This window comes from Rhipicephalus microplus, chromosome 3 (assembly GCF_043290135.1).
Source record: "Rhipicephalus microplus isolate Deutch F79 chromosome 3, USDA_Rmic, whole genome shotgun sequence".
NCBI classification, from domain to species: Eukaryota; Metazoa; Arthropoda; class Arachnida; order Ixodida; family Ixodidae; genus Rhipicephalus; species Rhipicephalus microplus.
In genome coordinates, this window is record NC_134702.1 from 21174572 (window position 1) to 21193637 (window position 19066).

General features: G+C 44.5%; 1 protein-coding gene across 1 annotated transcript in view; it reads right to left on the reverse strand.

Moving 5' to 3' along the window:
* The window catches only part of LOC119180868 (mediator of RNA polymerase II transcription subunit 15), a 182809-nt gene that overhangs the window by 163549 nt on the left and 194 nt on the right, over positions 1–19066 (reverse strand). Inside the window, exons 2-3 of the mRNA XM_037432013.2 lie at positions 18522–18609; positions 15700–15751 (exon numbers count right to left, since the gene is read on the reverse strand). Coding sequence (XP_037287910.1) covers positions 15700–15751; positions 18522–18609 — 140 coding nt within the window. The remainder of the gene's footprint in view (positions 1–15699; positions 15752–18521; positions 18610–19066) is intronic.

The following is a 19066-nucleotide window of genomic DNA, read 5'->3' on the forward strand; positions in this document are numbered from 1 at the left end:
GCCAAGGGCTTGGAGCCACTATAATTTCGGCTTTTTCTTTTTTTTTTAGAAGTTATAAATATACGCGACGAAGGAAACGTGCTCTGAATCTCTGAGCAGTACTCCGAGCCCACGAACGTCGTTCCGTCCGTGGTATACTACTGTGGAACCGCGGGTACTATTCCACGTTATGCACGTGCGAGTATAGGCTCTTCACATATTCAAAGCCACGCACGGGCGCAGTCAAAGGCATACGCAGCTTGAAGCTCGCTCGAGTTCCACAGTTCAAAAACTACACAAGGCGTATATACCGCGTTCCGTGCATGCGCACATCGCGAGAGGATCGGTCGTAAAGACTTTGCAGCGAAAAGAAACAAAAACGAGCGCAAGAATATGTACCGTATATTCTCGTGTAATGGGCCTACATCCGTGTAATAGCCATCCACGGAACTTTGTGACAGAACGCTCCCCCCGCCCCCCCTGGAAAATGATATACTGGAAAATTATCCCTGTATTAGCCGCACACTCAATTTTCGATAAGGTTAGCAAGTTGTTGTAATTTATTATTTTAAAGTTTTTTTAGTTTTACTGGGGGGGGGGGGGGGACACAAAGACTGAATTCTTGGCGCTTTCAAGTAGCACTAGCGTCGTTTCCGTCTCTCCGGTATACACGTACGATTCTCACGATATAACTCCTTCTAGGGAGTCACTTCGACTCTCTCTTGAAAAGGGGTGCGAGAGTAACCGTAACTCTCCAAACAAAGCTATGAATTCCACTACTATCCTTAAGAGAGTGAAAACGACTACCCAAAAAGAGTTACGCACCACACAACTCTCCTAATGCGAGTCGTACGATGGGTGTGGCAGCTTGGGCTAGTTGGTATGGCATGACGATAGTTATAGCGCGAGAACAAAACGACGACAAAAACGACGTCTTTCGCGTCCTTCTTGCCTCTGTGTAGTCGTTTTGTTCTCGCGCTATAACTATCGTCGTACGATGGGTCACGTGTGTACCAAAAAATGTAATAAATAGAAAAACGAATGCGGGTACTCCCGGTATTTAATAACGGCTGCATTCACGATGCTGCCGTCCACAAAACAAAATCCGACGGGAAGACTGAAGGGGACATCCGTTGCAGGCCACTAGATTTTTCTAACCGAGGGGTGGTCGGGTTTCCTTCAAGACAGGGGAGTAAAGATTCGAGGTGACGAGAAGCTCGAACGAATTGGACAGAACGGACGGTGAAGAAAACATTTTACTCAAATTCAAAAGAAAAAAAAGCACGCGGGGGGGGGGGGGGGGGGGGGTCCCTGTTCCAGGACAATTATGACATCTGCCACAGCCTGGGCCCGCAGAACGAGCTACGGCCTGAAATTGGACAGAATGCGAGGACGATCACAAATGGGACGAGGTTGGCGAGAAATAACATCCTATAGCAACCGCGTAAAAGTAACAAAGTTTATTTCTTATTTCTCCCAGCACCAGCGAGTACTGCAGTTCACCAATTATGGCACGCATCGCTGAAAAAAAAAACGTAACAAAACAAACGAATTGTCTTTTTTCTCTGCGTGATGGCCACAACCACAAGTTTCACGCCAAAATATCGAAGGGAAAAAGACGTGTGAGGCACATACACGAGTATACACGGCTTTCCAGCCCTGGCGATATCCTCTCTCCACCAGCCCCGTTGTACAGTCAAGAGCATCCCCATGAAAAAGAGCGTTTTTTTTTTTTTTTGCGTAATTCATTCGATCGAGCGGGGCTTTCTAATCTCACTTTAAGCCGGAATCGTAAATATCGAACGCGACCCGCCGTCCCGGCATCTAACCGCTTCGTGTTTTTCAATCGGGTTAAGCGAACGCTCCGAAACAAGAAGGTTCTTCCATTTTTTTTGTTTCTTTTTTTCCCTTTTGTAACTTCACAGCCATTGTCTTCATTGTGTTCAGAGTATCAATGAACCCAGAAAGCGCGAAACGTGGGCGTACAGATGGGATTTTGTTGTTGAAAAAAAAAGGAAACAAAATGTAAACGAGGAGTAACTCCATACGAGCTTCGAATAACCGAAAGAAAAAGAGCAGGGGGCAATCAAGGGCGCCTTGCCGTCGAAGGCAGCCAGGCCCACCGATCGATAATCACCACAGAAAGCGGGCACTTCTCAACTTCGATTCAGTCAATGTTCTTTGAACTCCTACTTTTTGTTTTGTGTCGAGCTCGATGCGATTTCTTTTTTTTTCTTTTCTGAAGCCCCTTGAAACACTACTCCGAGAATCCCCCCAAAAAGCGTTTGAACAGAACTAATAATTATTTCTTAAGGTTTCACGTTTCGAAACCAGGGGGCGCGCCGCGTGGAGTGTTCCGGAAATGTCGACCACCGGGGGTCGTTTAACGCGCGCCTCAGCAATCCTAGTATGCACGGCCTCCATCGAAAATGCGACCATCACGGCTGCAATCGAACCCGAGACCTCCGGCCGGCCAGTCAAGCACACCGTGCTCCAGACTACCGCGGCCAAAGGCGTAGGCAGAAATTTTTCGCGGCGAAATGGCGGCACCTCGTCGACTGAAGGGAGAGCCGGGCAGCCAATTAGTGGTTTTGCGCCGTGTGTGCCATGGCGAAAACCATTCGGGGTGGGAGGGGAAACAAGCCCAGTGGGCCACACCCCGGCTACGCCATCACCATATACGGCGTGTGCCTGGAGCTCTTGAATTGTTACTTTATACACTAATCAATAAAAAGCTGAACGGAATAGAAACATGACAATAACAAAGGAGTACAGACTCACAAATAACAGTGATAGAAGCGACATTTTGCTTTTTGGAACAGATTCTGAAGCAGAAAAAATTGTGCTCTGGAGCAGCCTTAAGTGTCTTCAGAGCAGAAAAAAAATGCTGTACATTAGGGTTGCTATTGGTGTTTTCGGAGCAGATGCATGTTCTTAACGACTACTCATGTCTAAAACATCACTTAGGCATCTAATTAATATTTATAGTTATTATTAAACATGTCGTATGCTAGTACGCAGCTAGTATACAAGCAGTGTAGTTGGCGTAAATCATGGGCGGGGAGGGTCAAGAAAGTCAAGACTTTTCTGGTGTTCAGGCTGTGGAGGACACCCCTTGCAAGTGTACCACTTGAGGATGGTCCCATGGTTCAACTTCATTCTTTTTAGTTTGCCAACACCATTTTGGAGCAGGTTTGGAGCAGTTACTAGCAAATATTGCACTTTGAAGCAGCATTTCTCTATTGGAGCAGTTTGGAGCAGCACTTCCATAACTGCGATGAATGTGAGAAGACCGTGCCAGGTCCCTCAATTAGCTCGCATTGCCGACATACCCTGACGGCTAACACTTTGCCGACGCTATAGGCCAGATGCCAAAACTACGCAAACTTTGCAAACGCCAACGGTGATTCTCTTATGCGAATTAAACCAGTCAACAACACAAAATCTGATGGCTTTTCAGTATAACTGTTGTTGTTACTCTGTTACTCATACATAGCTAACAAAAAATAAATAAAAATACAAAGATTTTGAGTTTGAGAGCAGTCCGTGCGCACGCTCAGAAACCGCGGCGTCGCCATAAATCATTATTTTCCTATAGCCAAAACGAATTCCCAGTAGTATCTGTGCGCCGCGCAGCTATATACTATACATATACTCCATCAATGTCAACCCCCCCCAACCCCTCTCCTTCCTCAGCGGTGCAAAAAGCGGGCATTATAACTACTTTGTATAACTTATCTGCGCGCTACAGCGCGATAAATCTCATCGCTTTCGAGGCCTGCGCCTGTAAATAGAACGTTCCGCCGGGGGGACTCTTTTAATATAGAGGTGACAAATTTCGCGAATATCATGCACTTAACGAGCATGTGTATTTGGTTTTGCGATACTTACTCGTAATACAATCACATTTCAATACATTACAATTACAATACCACAAGTACAAGACCATACGGTTAACGTCAAGCACTCCGTCGTTATCATCATCATCAGCCTGACTACGTCCACTGCGGGACAAAGGCCTCTCCCATGTTCCGCCAGTTAACCCGGTCCTGTGCTTGCTGCTGCCAATTTATAGCCGCAAACTTCTCCGTCGTTATATGCTTCGTTTATAAATGTCCACCCTTTTTTCTGTGAGCCACTTTACACACTCAAAATGCATACTCTTCGCTTCAATGTGTGCTGTTTTGTATCTTTTTTTTTCATGTTTGCATATTAAAGTGTATCATTTTTTAATGAAGCAAGACACACACTAGTATCCCAGGATCCCGTCGCAGTCTCCGCTTACGGGACCCTCGTCAGGATATTATCCGCGGATAACTCACCATACACAAAATGTGTGTACTATCGGCGAAACCCGAACAGCGCTAAGCCTTTGCGATAGTGTAGAGCGTGCCGCGTCCAGGTATACCACCATTGACAGGCACCTGCATCCTGCTCGGCAGCTTTGCGCGTATAGGTGTGCCTGTTCGTATGCTGATAAGTGGTCGGCACTCACTATACTATCGCGAAGGCTTGCCGCTGTTCAGGTTTCATTTGGCGCTGATAGTACATATACATATTGTATTAGAAAAAAATAAGGATAACTAATCAATCAATCAATCAATCATTTATTTAAAGTGCCCCGGAACAACCATAAAATTTTAAAGCAGGCGCAGGCAAAAATAAAACGATAAAAATAAACAATACAATACAGGTAGTCTTCATAAAAGGAATAAAATAAAGAAAGGAAATCCCACAGACAAAAAGAAATCGGCGCAAAATTGGAATAAAAATACAAGACGAGAATCACAGAATGGGAGTGAAAAATAAAGAGGAATACACGCAACTACATGAAAACGTTTCTGAAAGACGGGAAAGGGAATAATCTGTACATTGTGAAATACCATGTTAAGACACCATGTTAAGCTGAGATACCATGTTAAGCTGAGATAAAAACAATGACAGTGGACTGTGAAAAAGCTTCAAGATCGTCAAAGTTAACATTATAGAGACTTTGTATTCTGTGAAAGGTGGAGTGTCGAAAGAGGTTGGCAGGTACATGAAAATGGTCCATGAAAATTCTCTCTGGTTAACATACGCACAATCTAAAAATTTACACAACTGAGAAGTAAGGGGCAGGATAACATACAGCGAAATCGTTTGCAAAGAAATAGTAGGTCGGCGCGATTTCGTCGGCAGTGAAGTGATGACAACGGTAATAATGTGGCAGTGCTGGAACAAGATCCAGATGCATTTGTAGCCAAATAATAATAATAATAATAATAATAATGATAATAATAACATTAATAATATTAATAATAATAATTGTAGCACACAATCTTCAAAGTATGTGCCTAAGACGACTTCAACGCGAAAGCCATATTCCTATTTTTCCATCTCTGTCGACTGTATTGACGATCCCCCCCCCCTTTTTTTTTTCTCGGAAACTTTTTGTATTCCAAATGGCTTGTATAGCCTCCGTGATCAACCCAGTTTTCGCAAAGCGTCAACGCCGTGTACTATCTTCTTGATTACGTCACAAATTTCGGCAACCTGCGACGTCCCATGACGTCATAGGATGATCTCTTTCCATCCGTTGTGTCGAAGGCAATATTTCGCGTTTTATGAGGCATCTATGGCCTTACCTTAATAATAAAAAAAACTGCGACCTTAAATGTCCCCCCGGTTTATTCGGCGTTTACCGGCGTCATTATATATTCGGCATTTATTCGTCCTTGCAGCACATCATCTTCTCATATGGCGTTTACCGCGCTTTCCTTGCAGCTCATCATCTTCGTGTGGTTAACGTTACTCCTTCGAAAACTTTCCTCAGAAAAATACGCAACTTTCACATGATACTGCGTGCAAATAAACAGCCAGCACGCACACATTCCGCCTCATCGAGTGCCTCCTCCGATTTCCTTGCGTCGCCGCAGAGGTGCTCGGTCAACGTCATCTCCTTCCGGCGAACGTGGCCTCGCTTCCGGCTTCGCGAGGCAGAACAAGAGGAAGGGGAAGGGGGAGGAGGCGCGGGAAATGAAGGATTCGCGGAAGCACGGCCCCAACTCTCGCCCTTCTCGGGTTCAGGCCACTGTTTCCTTACCTCCCCGCTCGGGAGAGCTCAGACGCGTTCACAAGTGTGTAGGTAGGCTTCGCCGTCACTACGCCCGCCGAGAGTGTCATGCAGCAATTGTGCAATTAAGTGTATAATTAGGCAGAAAAAACAGCGAACGTCGTGACGTATAACATGAACTGAGAACGACAAAAACAGGAGAGAATGACCAAAAAGAAAAAAAAAAGGGGGGGGGGAGATTGTATGCCTGCGCACAGTTCTCCATTGAAAGGGGGAGGGGGGCAGGGTTCTGTTGTAGCGCTCCCCTCCCACAAGACAAGGCAGACAGCAATTTCGACACACGCTCGCATGGTACGTATTAGAGTTTGGCCGACTGTACGCATAAGGTGACGGCTTGACAAATTCCTTCCAATAGACAAAAAAAATTAACGAGAAAGAAACCAAATTTACGCTCCATGTTGCGCGGCAAAGCAGTCGGAACAAACAGTACAGGCATTACTGAAAGCGCATTCGCGTCAGGATAGTGCCTTTTTTTAATTTTTAATGACAAATGACAGAATGACAGATCAGACAACGTTCGGACGCCCGAATCATGATGACGCGCATTGCCAGTTTTCTAAAAAAGAGAGAGAGAGAGAGAAAACGTCCCGAACGCGATCCACATTCTGTCGTGGCTGCGTCGCTGGCATACTACACTCGACATAGAGCAAGCTTTAAAAAAAATGAAAAAAACATGTATGCGAAAAATGAACGAAAAAAGACGAACACGAAGACTGGACACTTTGAGTCATAGGAGAATTCCGTGGGGGCAAGTATAAATCGAAGCACTGCCTCACCAACACAACGTATTGCAAGAGAAATAAAAATGATAACAACAGAAAAACAAAGGGAAAGGGAGTGCCCGGAAAGCGCCGTCAATGCGATTCCATAACAACGCGCTCAGATTATGCAACGAAGAACACAAAAAAAAGCTAACAAGGAGTTCAGGGCAATCTTACGGAGTGAAACGGAGGTGCGTTTCACGATATTGCAATTTTTCGTCTGCCTCCTGCATCCTGTCTCTTTGAATTATCCCTCGAACACTTGCGGCTAAACGTAACGGCAGAAGAAACGTGAACACATAACACAACACAGCCGTGCTTGCGATCGCCGCCAGTTAAGAGTAAAACATACCCCGCTGATCTCCGGCACTTTCACGACACTAAACACTACCACGGAGCCTGGGGGCTCTTGAGATATTTGGTATATTTACCGCTCACGGCTGATACACCTTTCCGTAATTTGACAGAAACGCAAAAACAATAAATCTTAAAGAAAAACACTTAACACAAAGACTTAACACATACGCCCAAAAAACGCGCACACAAACGAGAGAAATATCAGGGGAAAAAAGCTAGTTACGGTACGGCCAAGCGCTAAGTAATAAAAAAAAAAAACAGGGGAAACGAAAACGAAAGAAATATAGGCGCGCTCATGGCGGACGGCACTGCCGGTCCACGGCGCGATTGTCGACGAGGCACCGGCGTGACGTAACGAATCACGTCACAACTTGCGTCACTGCTCCGACTGGCCAATCGCGGCGGCTAAACAAGCTGGGCAGAGAAGAGCCAGCAGCAGCCACCCTTGCCGCTTTCTCCGCTTCCCTCCTTGCCCTCTCTCTTCTCCCTTGATTTATTAATTTTTTTTGTGTGTGTGTGCGTGTCTCATAGGCGAGCGAAGGATCCTTCGGAAAGGAATTATTGGGAAACGTCGGCAAGGATTGGAGAGAGAAAAACGTCATCGGTGTACTGTGAACAGCATCCCTGAGAAAATAAAGAAAGAAAAAACGCGGTGGCCTGCGTGGAGACAAAAGAGGAAAAGGTCCAACTCGCCTCACCGCGCAAATAATTAACGCGACGTCCACGCCTATGACGATAACTGACGCGCCCCCAACTACCTCCCCATCCCCGGAAAGAAAAAGAAAAACGAGAAACGCCGACACAGCCGGGCAGTTTGGATCCGATAGCGCGCTAGACTGAGCAGCTATAAGGCGAAACTAGCGGGCTCCACTACCATTTCGCCGCGGCGATCCCCTTTAGGGAGAAGTTAAAGCAGAAAGAATACGCCAACATACGCAACGAATGGACACAAGGGATACACAAGGGTGGAAGAGCGGGAAACCCGTTAACGCCACAGATCACAAGAAGGCCTATAAAAATGCGCGCGCGAGGGTAGTAAAATAAGCGCGCGCTTCATCTAACGCTGGTCGCCGCTGGCAACGCACCGTCCCCCGATCCCCTCCCCGACGGCGCCCGCTAATGAGCCAGCAAGACGGGCGCCACATTCAGCCTTCGAAAAGCTACGAAAACGATTCCTCCCGCGTGTACGCGAGCGATAGCATTTGTCCGCAGTTATATATTATAGATTACATTTATATATACGAACGGAATCAAAGAAAGCACTGAGCCGACGGCGTCAAAACCAGATCTCTCCCCTGTAAAGGGTGCACCCCCTCGTGGCTAGCGTTTATGCGGAAAAGCCAACCCTGACAATTTTTGTGTGTGAGGGGGGGGGGGGGGGGGGCCTGAATACACAGCATGCCGGACAGGCATGAGCGTTCGGCAAGAGAGTCACCATGATGAAACAATCTCACCGCGTACATATGCCATGGCAGAACCTCTACTACGCTAGCTACAACATTAGAGGTGAAGCTTTCCTTCTCCCTTTACACCGTCTCTGTCTAAGCTTATTGTTTTGTTTTTTCACTATTTCCCGATTCAGTCATCCTAAAACTCGCTACATCACCGCGCTTGACTGAAATGTTCTCGTGCATTGATTGCATGAAGTGGACAGGAATATGGTCCAATGTCTACATGTGCAACGTAATTCAGTCTTAAACCGCAATACGGACGGTGAATCAATTAGAGTCCCCTCTTTCTCAACTGTCCCTGCCCTGCTTCGCCTGCGGGAGTGGGAGACAGCAAAATTAAATAACGCTTTCATCAATCGACCAATGAGGTAGCGCCATCGGAGTATCGTACGTACTAACCACAGAAAAGGTTAAAGAACCGGTTCCGCTTAAGGAGAGGGGAATGCAGCACCAAACGCATCAAAAATGAGAGAAAAAAAGCTGCCACGTCAGTGCCTCCAAGCAACCCTAACAATGACGCCACTTTCACTTCCTTCCTAAGCTTATGTCAGCAGATCTTAAAATGACGTTCACGAGGTGTCACCGTGACAAGCTAGCAAATAAGCCAAGCGAAGCTAAACTTCATTTGCTAGCTTTACAGCATAAGCTTTATTGCGTTAAAGCAGTCTTTACTAACTTTGCTCAGCAATATGGCAAAAAAAAGGGGGGGGGGCGAGAAGTTAGATGAAAAACTGATCCACTCTCGCTCCTCCACTGGTAAGACTTGCTGACCAACGACCAATGCAAGAATCAATGAGCGGATGGCATGCATTAATTTCACTTAAGTGACCCCGTAATTTCCGCCTACTACAGCGATCCTATGTTCGAAGCAAAAATTTCAACGAAAATGCAGGCTCATGCGTTCGCGAAGATCTAATTAATTAACGGCGTTTTATAGCTTCTTTACTTATGCGTTAGATAGTCTAGTAAGCACAATTCCCGCGATTTACTATTATTACAGCGACAGCAGGCGAAGTTATACCACAACGGCTTGGCAAACTTTACAAAACCGCAATATCTACAATAGCAAGAACGCAGCTGCCACCTGTAGAATAAACCACTCACTATTTTGCACTACTAGTGCTTAGCGTCGCCACCTGCCGGCTTTCCGCCGCACGTGGATCGTTTTGTGCTCGCTTTCCGCCACCAGATGGCAACGCCACGCATCAGCGATGATGTTCTTGCACTGTTCAGGAGCCGATGCACTGATTAAGTTAATTGACCGGTTGCATTAACTGAACAAACGTTTACTGATAAGGCGGTCAGTGCCCAATCGATGAAGATGGGCACATTCTGAATTCCTTCGGAAAATTAATCATAATCCAATTAATTAAATGGTCGCATAAACTGAATAAATGTAAGCTGATAAGGCGGTCAGTGCCCAATTGATGAAGAGGGGCACATTCTGAATTCAAAATTCATCCTGTTTATAAAGAGCATTAAACATTTATCGGTCGGTGGGCCGAGTTAAATATCCCTACGCAACAATATGGCAATGAGAAATCTCAGTGGACTTATCAATAGTTTTGACACCCGGCGTTACTTGACCAAAGTGCAGCCGAGACAGAGTGCATGTGCATTTTTGGTATTCATCTTCAACACAATACAGCTGCCTAAGCACACAATGAAGCCCGCGAAATCGAAATCTGCAGTAGCATAGCTGGTGGGTTCCATAACAAACAAAACCAGTTTGGTGGAGGGAGGAGTGTTTAAAGTAATCAAGTCAGCAACATAACACATGCCATTCAACACAGTGGTGTCATTTTAACAAAGCCACTTCACCCAAGTTTTAAGCAACAAAATAAATCCATTATACTATAAAAGTAAACTACAGACCACCCAGAATGACACAGGTGAACCGCTCGTGTCATCGTGTAGTCTGAGATATAATGAATCCATTCAGTCAGTACCAACTAGCCCAACTAAATGCGTCAGCGAGTTATTTTTTTTAAGCAACAACAGTCAGCCTGCCCCGTTTTCTTTCCAGCTAACAACATGTCCTCAGCAATGAAGTTGCCACTAAAGTTCTCATGCTGCTCTCTCTTCTTAAATAACGTGTGATGTGACAGAAGTAGAGAGCTTATCATAGAATTTTCACAGCTAAATCGAAGGAACAGTAGCTATTTAAAACAAACTTCTTAAAACTAATCATGCCAGATGTTGTCATAAGAGACTGCACTGATGCGGCTGCCTCTTATTTTGCAACTCTCGAGCTTCTCCCATAGCTCCCCCCCCCCCTCTCCAAGTGCAAACTGAAGGTAGATTCAACTTATGATGTAAACACACAATTGTGAAAGCTGCAACACAAGTTCATAAAAAAAAAGTCAAAGGTCACAACTTTTAAACGTTCATTGCACCAAAGTCTCCTTCATACGATATTTGATGGCGAAGGTAACAATGTAGCGACATCAAGCTTAGCAAAAGTGATGAAAAAGTGAGATTAAAAACTAAAAAGGAGAACTGAAAAACAAATAGGTACATTCTGTTGGGGCATGGGCAATACATTAATGTTCAAAATTGACTGTTGTTTCAACAAAGGCTTACAGAGACAAAATTGCAGTTTAGCCTCGACCACCCTTTGTACAGTAAACTCATGGATTGAAGCACAGCAATTTTTTTCAGTATACTAATGACTGCTCTTAGCAACTGCTCGTGATAACCACATCATGTCACCGCAAACCTCGCTACTAAAGCTAATGTTGGCTCTTATGTACACATCCGAGCCGAGACTACGCCAATTTGACATGAACTGCAGAATTTGGAAACGAAAGCACATGCATAGTTTAGCTGTACAGTACCTTGTCACATGGGCCATGGGGAGACATTCCTTGGAGGGCCTGCGTGCTCGGTATTCGATGAGGCGAGTTCTAAAGGCGGTGTAGTTCCAAGGCGACATGCAGAGCACCTCGACCATTTTGTCACTTTTGAGTGGATCACCTGCAGCTCTATATTTGATACCATTGATAGGCAACAGCTGGGTGGTACCGTTTCTTCCTCCCATTAACGTGACAATATCTTATCACAGCCTTCTTTGTTTCTCTTCGATTTTATTTTCTCCTTCCTTGGTTCCTTTTCCTCCTTTTCCGTTTTTGTCTTTTTAATTTCGATTTATTTTTTCCTTCTCTTCCATTATTTCTCGTTCTTTTTATTTTTGATATTATTTTTCCATTTATTCCTCTTTCAATTTCTGCCTTGCTTCCTTTCTTTTCTATTCTTATACGTAATTTTGCCTGCGTTATGCCAAGGGACAACAGCCTACGACAGCATAAGATTCAGAGCCTTCTTCGTCTCTCTTCGATTTTCTTTTCTCCTTTTCTTATTCCTTTTCCTCTTTTCCCATTTTTGTCTTTTTTATTTCTATCTGTTTCTTTCTCCTATTCACCTATTTCTCGTTCGTTTTATTTTTGATATTCTTCTTCCATTTATTTCTCTTTCAATTTCTGCCTTGCTTCCTTTCTTTTCTATTCTTATACGTAATTTTGCCTGCGTTATGCCAAACGACATCAGCCTACGACAGCATACGATTTGCCCAAGCCCTTAAAGTTCACCGTACTTATCATCATCATGGCACCAGATGAACAAGAGGAAGCAGACTTTCCCTTTGCACGAGCCCGCGCTCAGTAACCTACAGATAGCCATGCTAGTCATGGTTTTGCCTGCATTACGCCAAGCTACGACGGCATACCATGACAGCATATGACAGGCCGAGCCCCCATAGTACTCCACACTTGAAATACATATTAGAATCGGCTTAAGATATTGAGGAGATATCACGCCTGGTGCTGCAGGCTGCCACGAGACCTTGGATGTTTTTTTTCAATGTCAAGACCACCCAACCCGGCTCAAGCCAACAGCGAAATATTTGACAACAGCCACGCTCGAGTTTGCTATGAAGAGGGTGATTTTCCCAGCGTGCTTTTGGGAGACATGGGCTATGCATGCCATTGCTATCTCACGATTCCCCTTGAGCAGACTTTCCTAATAATACACCAGAGGGGAGTTTAGCACTAGCGTCTATGTGAGCTGCAAAACATGGTGCTTCAGCAAGCATGTGAAGAATGTATAGTACATAGATTCGCGTGAACTTCATTTTGTCGACTCCATTTGTTTTTGTGGGGCCTGGATTGCCTTTCACGCATGAAGTTTAGCAAATTTTCAGCAGTTCCACTTCACGCACTTAAACTTTTTAGACTGATTTATTCAAATCAGCTCACGCAGTTTACAGTAATCCATTTTTTCATGCAAAGCAAACATCAAAACACAGCAATAAACAAAGCCGCAAGGCCGCTCAAAGCTTCAAGGAAGAAGATTAGGCAAAATCCATGTACTACGCACCATTTCCATGGTGGCAAAACCATCACAGAGGCAGAGTTCCCTCTGGTTAATATTGGGAAACTCTATGCTCTAAAGGACCCTTAAAATGCAGAATAGGTAAGCAGACTGATGGCAGCAGTGCAAAGCATTCAACTTTTAGAGTAATGCTTCAATTGAAAGTGCACATGTTTCAGGTACAACCGGTCTCGCAAGAAAACAAGATGCTCTGTGATGAGAAAGAGAGAAAGAGGTTCTCAGCACTGGAAAGTTAACAGAGACGATTTGCAAATAAAGATGACCACATCTTTACTGGTAATCGCAGCAAGTGCTATGCTACATAATTTCAGCCAGTATCATAACGATGCTCTACCCCCCAGAACAGCTAGGTCATGCAGCCAGAGTCATCTGCATCACTTTCTGGCTCTGCCCCAGGTGAACCAGTGCTGCTGGACACTGAAGACGCAATTCAGAAACCGCACGCACATTATTTCGGACTACTACTCTAAAGAACACTCGACAAGCAATCAGTCCTGCCATAAATGCGTGCTTTATTGTTGCTGCTTCTTCAGCAGCTCCACTTTTAATTTCAAGAGCCGGGCCTTTGCTTGTGCATTCTTCAACTTTTGGTCATTGATAGCTTTTCTCTCTTTCGCTTCTGCTCGCATCATGCGCATGCGAAAGAAGTGTTCCTCCCGCCTGAGCTTTCTTTCTTCCTCAATAGCTTCCCGGCGTGCCTTGACTTCTTCCTCCAGTTCTGATGCTCTAGCCGTCTTTTGTCCTGCGAGTGCTGTCTCGGCAAGGGCAGAGGAAGTAGGCTCGGCACTTTCCATTTGTTCGACTGTGTTCGGCTCCATTGAGGATGCTTCTAGTGCATCATCGTCCCCAGTGCTGTCTGCAGGGTTGGCTGAAGCTTTATCACGTTTAGCACCTGGGAACAAAGAAAGCAATGTTAATTTAGACACAGTTTTCTTTGCAATGTGCATTAGTGCTTATTAATATTTGCATAAACGTCGAAGTGGAAATTACAATGACAGCACTTCTTTGCAAACACCACTGGACAACATTACAGTAGCAGCACTGGCTATCAATGGAACACGATTACAAAAAGACAGACATTTATGGTTAAAATCACATTTCGGACATTTCCAACGGGCCAAAGTGTGTCTTGCATGTGCCAACAGTCCAGTCTTCAGCCACCAAAAGGAGCATCATTTTCATTACATTCAACCATTGTCATAATACATTTCATTAAAGGGCATATAATGACAGCATTGCATTGGTGAAAAATTACAGGTAATGAAAACAACTCACCAGTCTGAAACCACTCCTTCGTACCAATTGTCTCGGCCCCGCGTCACTTTTCTTTCAATTTGTCCCAGGACTTGAGTAGCTGCTGCTCGGTGTGCAGCCCCACGTCGCTCTTGCTGCTGAACTCTCCTAACTGATCCCATTTTTTCTTCTTGTCTGCCACTGACATCCCATTCGTCTTTTCATTTTCCGTTACGCTGCGATACTTCTTAACAATGTCCATGAGCAACGCTCTCTCTTTTTCAATAAAATTCACATTTTTCTTTTCTTCTGCCATCGTAGCGAATAATTGATCAAGAAGCATCGGTAAGAAAAAAACCTCGCGAACGGCAAAGCACGAAGGTGTGGGTGTTTCAGCTTCATAATGTAAAACTCAGGGAAGGGTGAAGTATGTAGTGTTTTGAGAGAGAGATTTCTTTGATGAGGTACCAATGGTGTCAAGCCTGAAACGGGGCATGTGGAGAAGGGCGTTCCCGTTCCATTACCGTCATCGGAAAACCACGTCGAAATGCAACTTGCCCTATAGTGCTGCCTATTATCACCATTCCTACATGCCCAGTTTCAGTTTCCTACAGCATGGAAGGAAGGCGATTATTACCCCGGTTTTGTGGCGTAGCGGCAGTAAGTGCCAAGAGAGCGGCATAGCATGTAAGCAAAGGTTTTTCTGCTCCACCAACATCGATGGCCATTTGTTGGGCTAGCCGTTCCCTTGTTCATTTTGGGGGGACCGGTCGTGACTGAGGGAATTTACCCATTATGGCAAATCCCCATTTTATGACGGACCGTGACCAGATGACACACCACAACAACAGAAGAGGCCACGAAGACTAGCCCCTAAGGTGCTTCAAACCTAAAAGAAATACCTGCACGCTCTATAGCAAAGTGAAGGGAGAAGGACATGTGCACACAGCTGCACATACAGTTCTCGGATACTTTAAATTACCGCACATCCGGCAGTTGGTACAAAAACCGGCAGTTCAAGAAGCGGGTGCACATCAGCCAGACGCTGGTTGCTATAGCAACCATAAAATGATAGCAAACAAGAGGAACAGGCAGCATGGCTAGACGATGCGTACAAAATTTTAAGCTTGGCAGCTTCTTCGGTACTCTCACGGCCATGCGTTAGCGCACTTATTTAATTGTTTTAAGAAGCACGCAGCTATTTATTCTCACTATTCTTTCTTCTCACAAACACTGATTGTGTTTAGGAGAAAATGCTTTCTAGCTCCTGATAGAAATACTACTTGTGCACCTGACACAAGCTGGATGATGTCAGGCTTCTGACAAAATCCGACACGTTGCAGTGTGCTTAGATGCACAGTATTCCACTCGCTGTAACTAGACACAATTTAAAGAGGCATGCTACTTGAACACTTACTCATTTCCCGGACATGGATGATGAGTCTTGCGACATATGAGAGGTACTCGTCCTGAAAAAAAAAACATCATTAAGTCCAATATTCAAACTCACAGCACGGTATCAAATAACACTCCCCATCTAAGACACAGCTCAAAAACGGTGCCTCTGTGAAAGCTTCCCAAGCCAGTACCAACACTAAGCATGATGTGAATGAGCGAGCCTTGCACTCGAGGCCAGTTAGCTTATGTTAGCAGTGAAGCAAAGGCCAGGCGCTGAAGCTTATTTACATTTTTCTTAGTTCACGTAATACAATACTCTGATTTTAGTTTACGTTTTGGGTAGTATTCATGAAGCGCAAAGGCAACCATGGTCAGATAGAACTTAGGAAGGCAGAAACGCTACCCTTTGCAACAAAGCATCCTAATTTGAAGCAAACATATATTTTTGCCAATTCTATGCACCATTGGCGAGGAGCACAAACACTGAGCTAGTGGTTAAGTTAATCATTCTTGTTGCTTTATATCCCTCCTACTGAAAATATTTTACTAGAAACTATTGTTTTAGTGAAGCCATTACCATCCTTAATTCTATCATAGCCAGAGGGGATTTCTAAAGTAGGGAGTTCAAATCCCCCCTCCTACCTGAAATTTTCCGATTTTACATTTGCATTGTAGACACAAACACACAAAGCATGCCTGACCCCGCCCGGACAAAAAAAAAATGTTTGGCTACATTACATGTGTGCAACGAAACATCAAACATGGAGTGTTTGGACAGAAACTTCCTTTTTTCTTTTTTTTAACTTTTTTAGGAATGCTCCTTGCCAGCACGTAACTAAGGCATATAATTTGAGTGGGTTGTTGAATTCAGTTTCCTAAGAGATGTGGTACGACTGCCTGTACAATGAATGAATATTTACATTATAATTATAACTTGTCATAATATACACTATAACTAATCCTAAAGCTTCCACTTGCCTTTAATTTGGTCTTCAGAACACTGGCATCAAATTGTGTAAATTTCACATATATATGGTCAGTCAAGCATATGTATTGCAGAGCGTTAAGAAGGCCCAGATGACCTAAGTGTAGCAGCCAACAGCCTCCATGACTATCGGAATGTCCACGCTCATGTACTCAAATATGTTGTCCAACAGTGGGGTCAGTGACTGCCAGACTAGAGCACACACTCATGGGTGCAGGCTTGTGTGCACCTGCCCTAGAGGTGTGAAAGCTGCTTTCTTTAAATGCTGAACCTAACTACAGGGAAACATACAGATTTAATGTGTGAATGAGAGCTGTTCATATAACACAAAAATTTAGCACTCTGTCATGTGTGTATCTTCATGTATTGTCAAGTTGTTGCACTTCACAATCTATGCTGATATTTTACTCACACATGCGGTCTTCAACCTTAATGAATGTTTGAATCAGTTAAACGACAGCGTCCCCACATATGAACCCAGCAGAGGTTATGCCTTGATTCATTTACAAACTACAACATACTGGCAAAGGTATATGCTAACAATGTGGGCTTACTGTGTCATACACCCTTGCACTTATAATGCATGCCATCTGTATTAGTCTGCTTTGAAATGCACTTTTCTGCCAAACTATGGGCACAACCTGTTGTGGAGAATGAGATGGCATATTTGTGACATCCCATGGACAAGAACCCAGAGCCGATGCTATATTTACAGCGGAGAGTATGTGCCCTGAAAGCGTGGTGCGGTCCAAGAAATGGGGGAAGAAAAAAAAAAGGCATTTCATTGAAATCTGCCACAAAAGGTATTATTCCACACACGTCCTCCCATAACTTTGCTTTGTAATAAAGTGAGCAATGATTAGGTGAGCTTGCAGAACATGCAAGTAATTAATAAAAGTAATAAACTTTTTCTGTGCTATCAAGACACACCATTTGATGGAGTATCTTTCCCAAGATTGCCAAGAAGAAAAAAAACTGTCAACCTAAGTGCAATACTGCAACCCTACGGTACAAGAAAGAATGACGTATTATGCATAAATATGACTCAACGAAAAGTACTCAGCGCATGTTGTTAGATAAGTGCTTGAGTACAACCTTACATGAAAAATCTACAGTGCCTGTCTTTAGATGTTTTACAAGAAATTGCGCGGGTAAAAGCTTCGGCTTTTGTACTCCATATTCTAGCAATGCTGAGGCAGACAAGCTAATAAAACAAGCTTATTTATTACGGCAAACTTGTGCCCACGAGACTAATGACTATGGTCGTCGAAGTCTGAGTGGTCGAATTCTACAGATCCAACTTTCGTCCTCTTCGTAGCCGGAACGCACGAGCACGTGGCGCATGCCAGCCGGGTCTTGCCTGGTGCTCGTGCCACGATGGTCGCGACGGGCTACTTGAATGTGGCCAACCTGTCGCGGCAATATATATGCCCCCTCTATGTTCACTAACAGGCTGCTAATAAGGAGATCTAATGAGATAATGAGACAATTGTTCATGTAACATGGCTGTTAGCGTCGCAGCATTTATGTAGACATTGTTTTTGGCCACACGTCAATGGTATAATGCCCATATTGCCACAGTTGTATGCTTATAAACTTAATGCCCCCTAGTTGAGCATTGTTTTCATGACTCTCCACAACGCTGCAGTTCTAAGATAATGCCTGTCAGAATATAAACATCAATAACATATCACTCGCATGTTACATCTGAATCATGTAGTAGTGTATCTCGCGCTTTAGAACGCGGGTTTTTGAGAATTACAGATTACTGGCTGTGAGTGCCCGTCCATGACGCTATAAACCATGGCGTGAAGCTATGCCTACGTCACAACATCGTGCCTTTTATGAGAGCTCACCTTGGATCTGGCCTTTTGAAAGACGTGGTTCTCCATTTCCGTCGCGCTCCGAAAGGGGGGGTTCGCCGCTTGACGAATGGCTTCTTCACTGAACGGGAGAGAAAAAAAAATCAAACACAATCAAATCAGAGCCAAGCACAATCGAATTGAAAACATTGATCTGGATGACTCGCGTTCAAAACAAAGCGACAAGTTACAGTACGAAGCCAATTCAGACTCGACTGGCAGTGTATGTTCGTTTGCTTTTGAATAACATCGGCAGGGGTATTCACCTAGCAAAGCAAAACGCTCGGGCGTTAAACAACGCGATAAGAAATATCCAACGTTGGGACAAAACAACGACGGAGAGTCGCGACTTGACCGCTTCGCGACACAGCGGACGTTATATCACCGACGAGAAGCGCGCATAACCTGGCGGTTTTCCTTGTTTACAAGATGAAAAAAAAAATGCACCGATTGCCCGCCGGGGTGCCGCTTCCCCGAGCAATGCCGAAACATGGGGGACTTACGACTTGTCGGCACGCAAGCGATCATCCATACGAGTT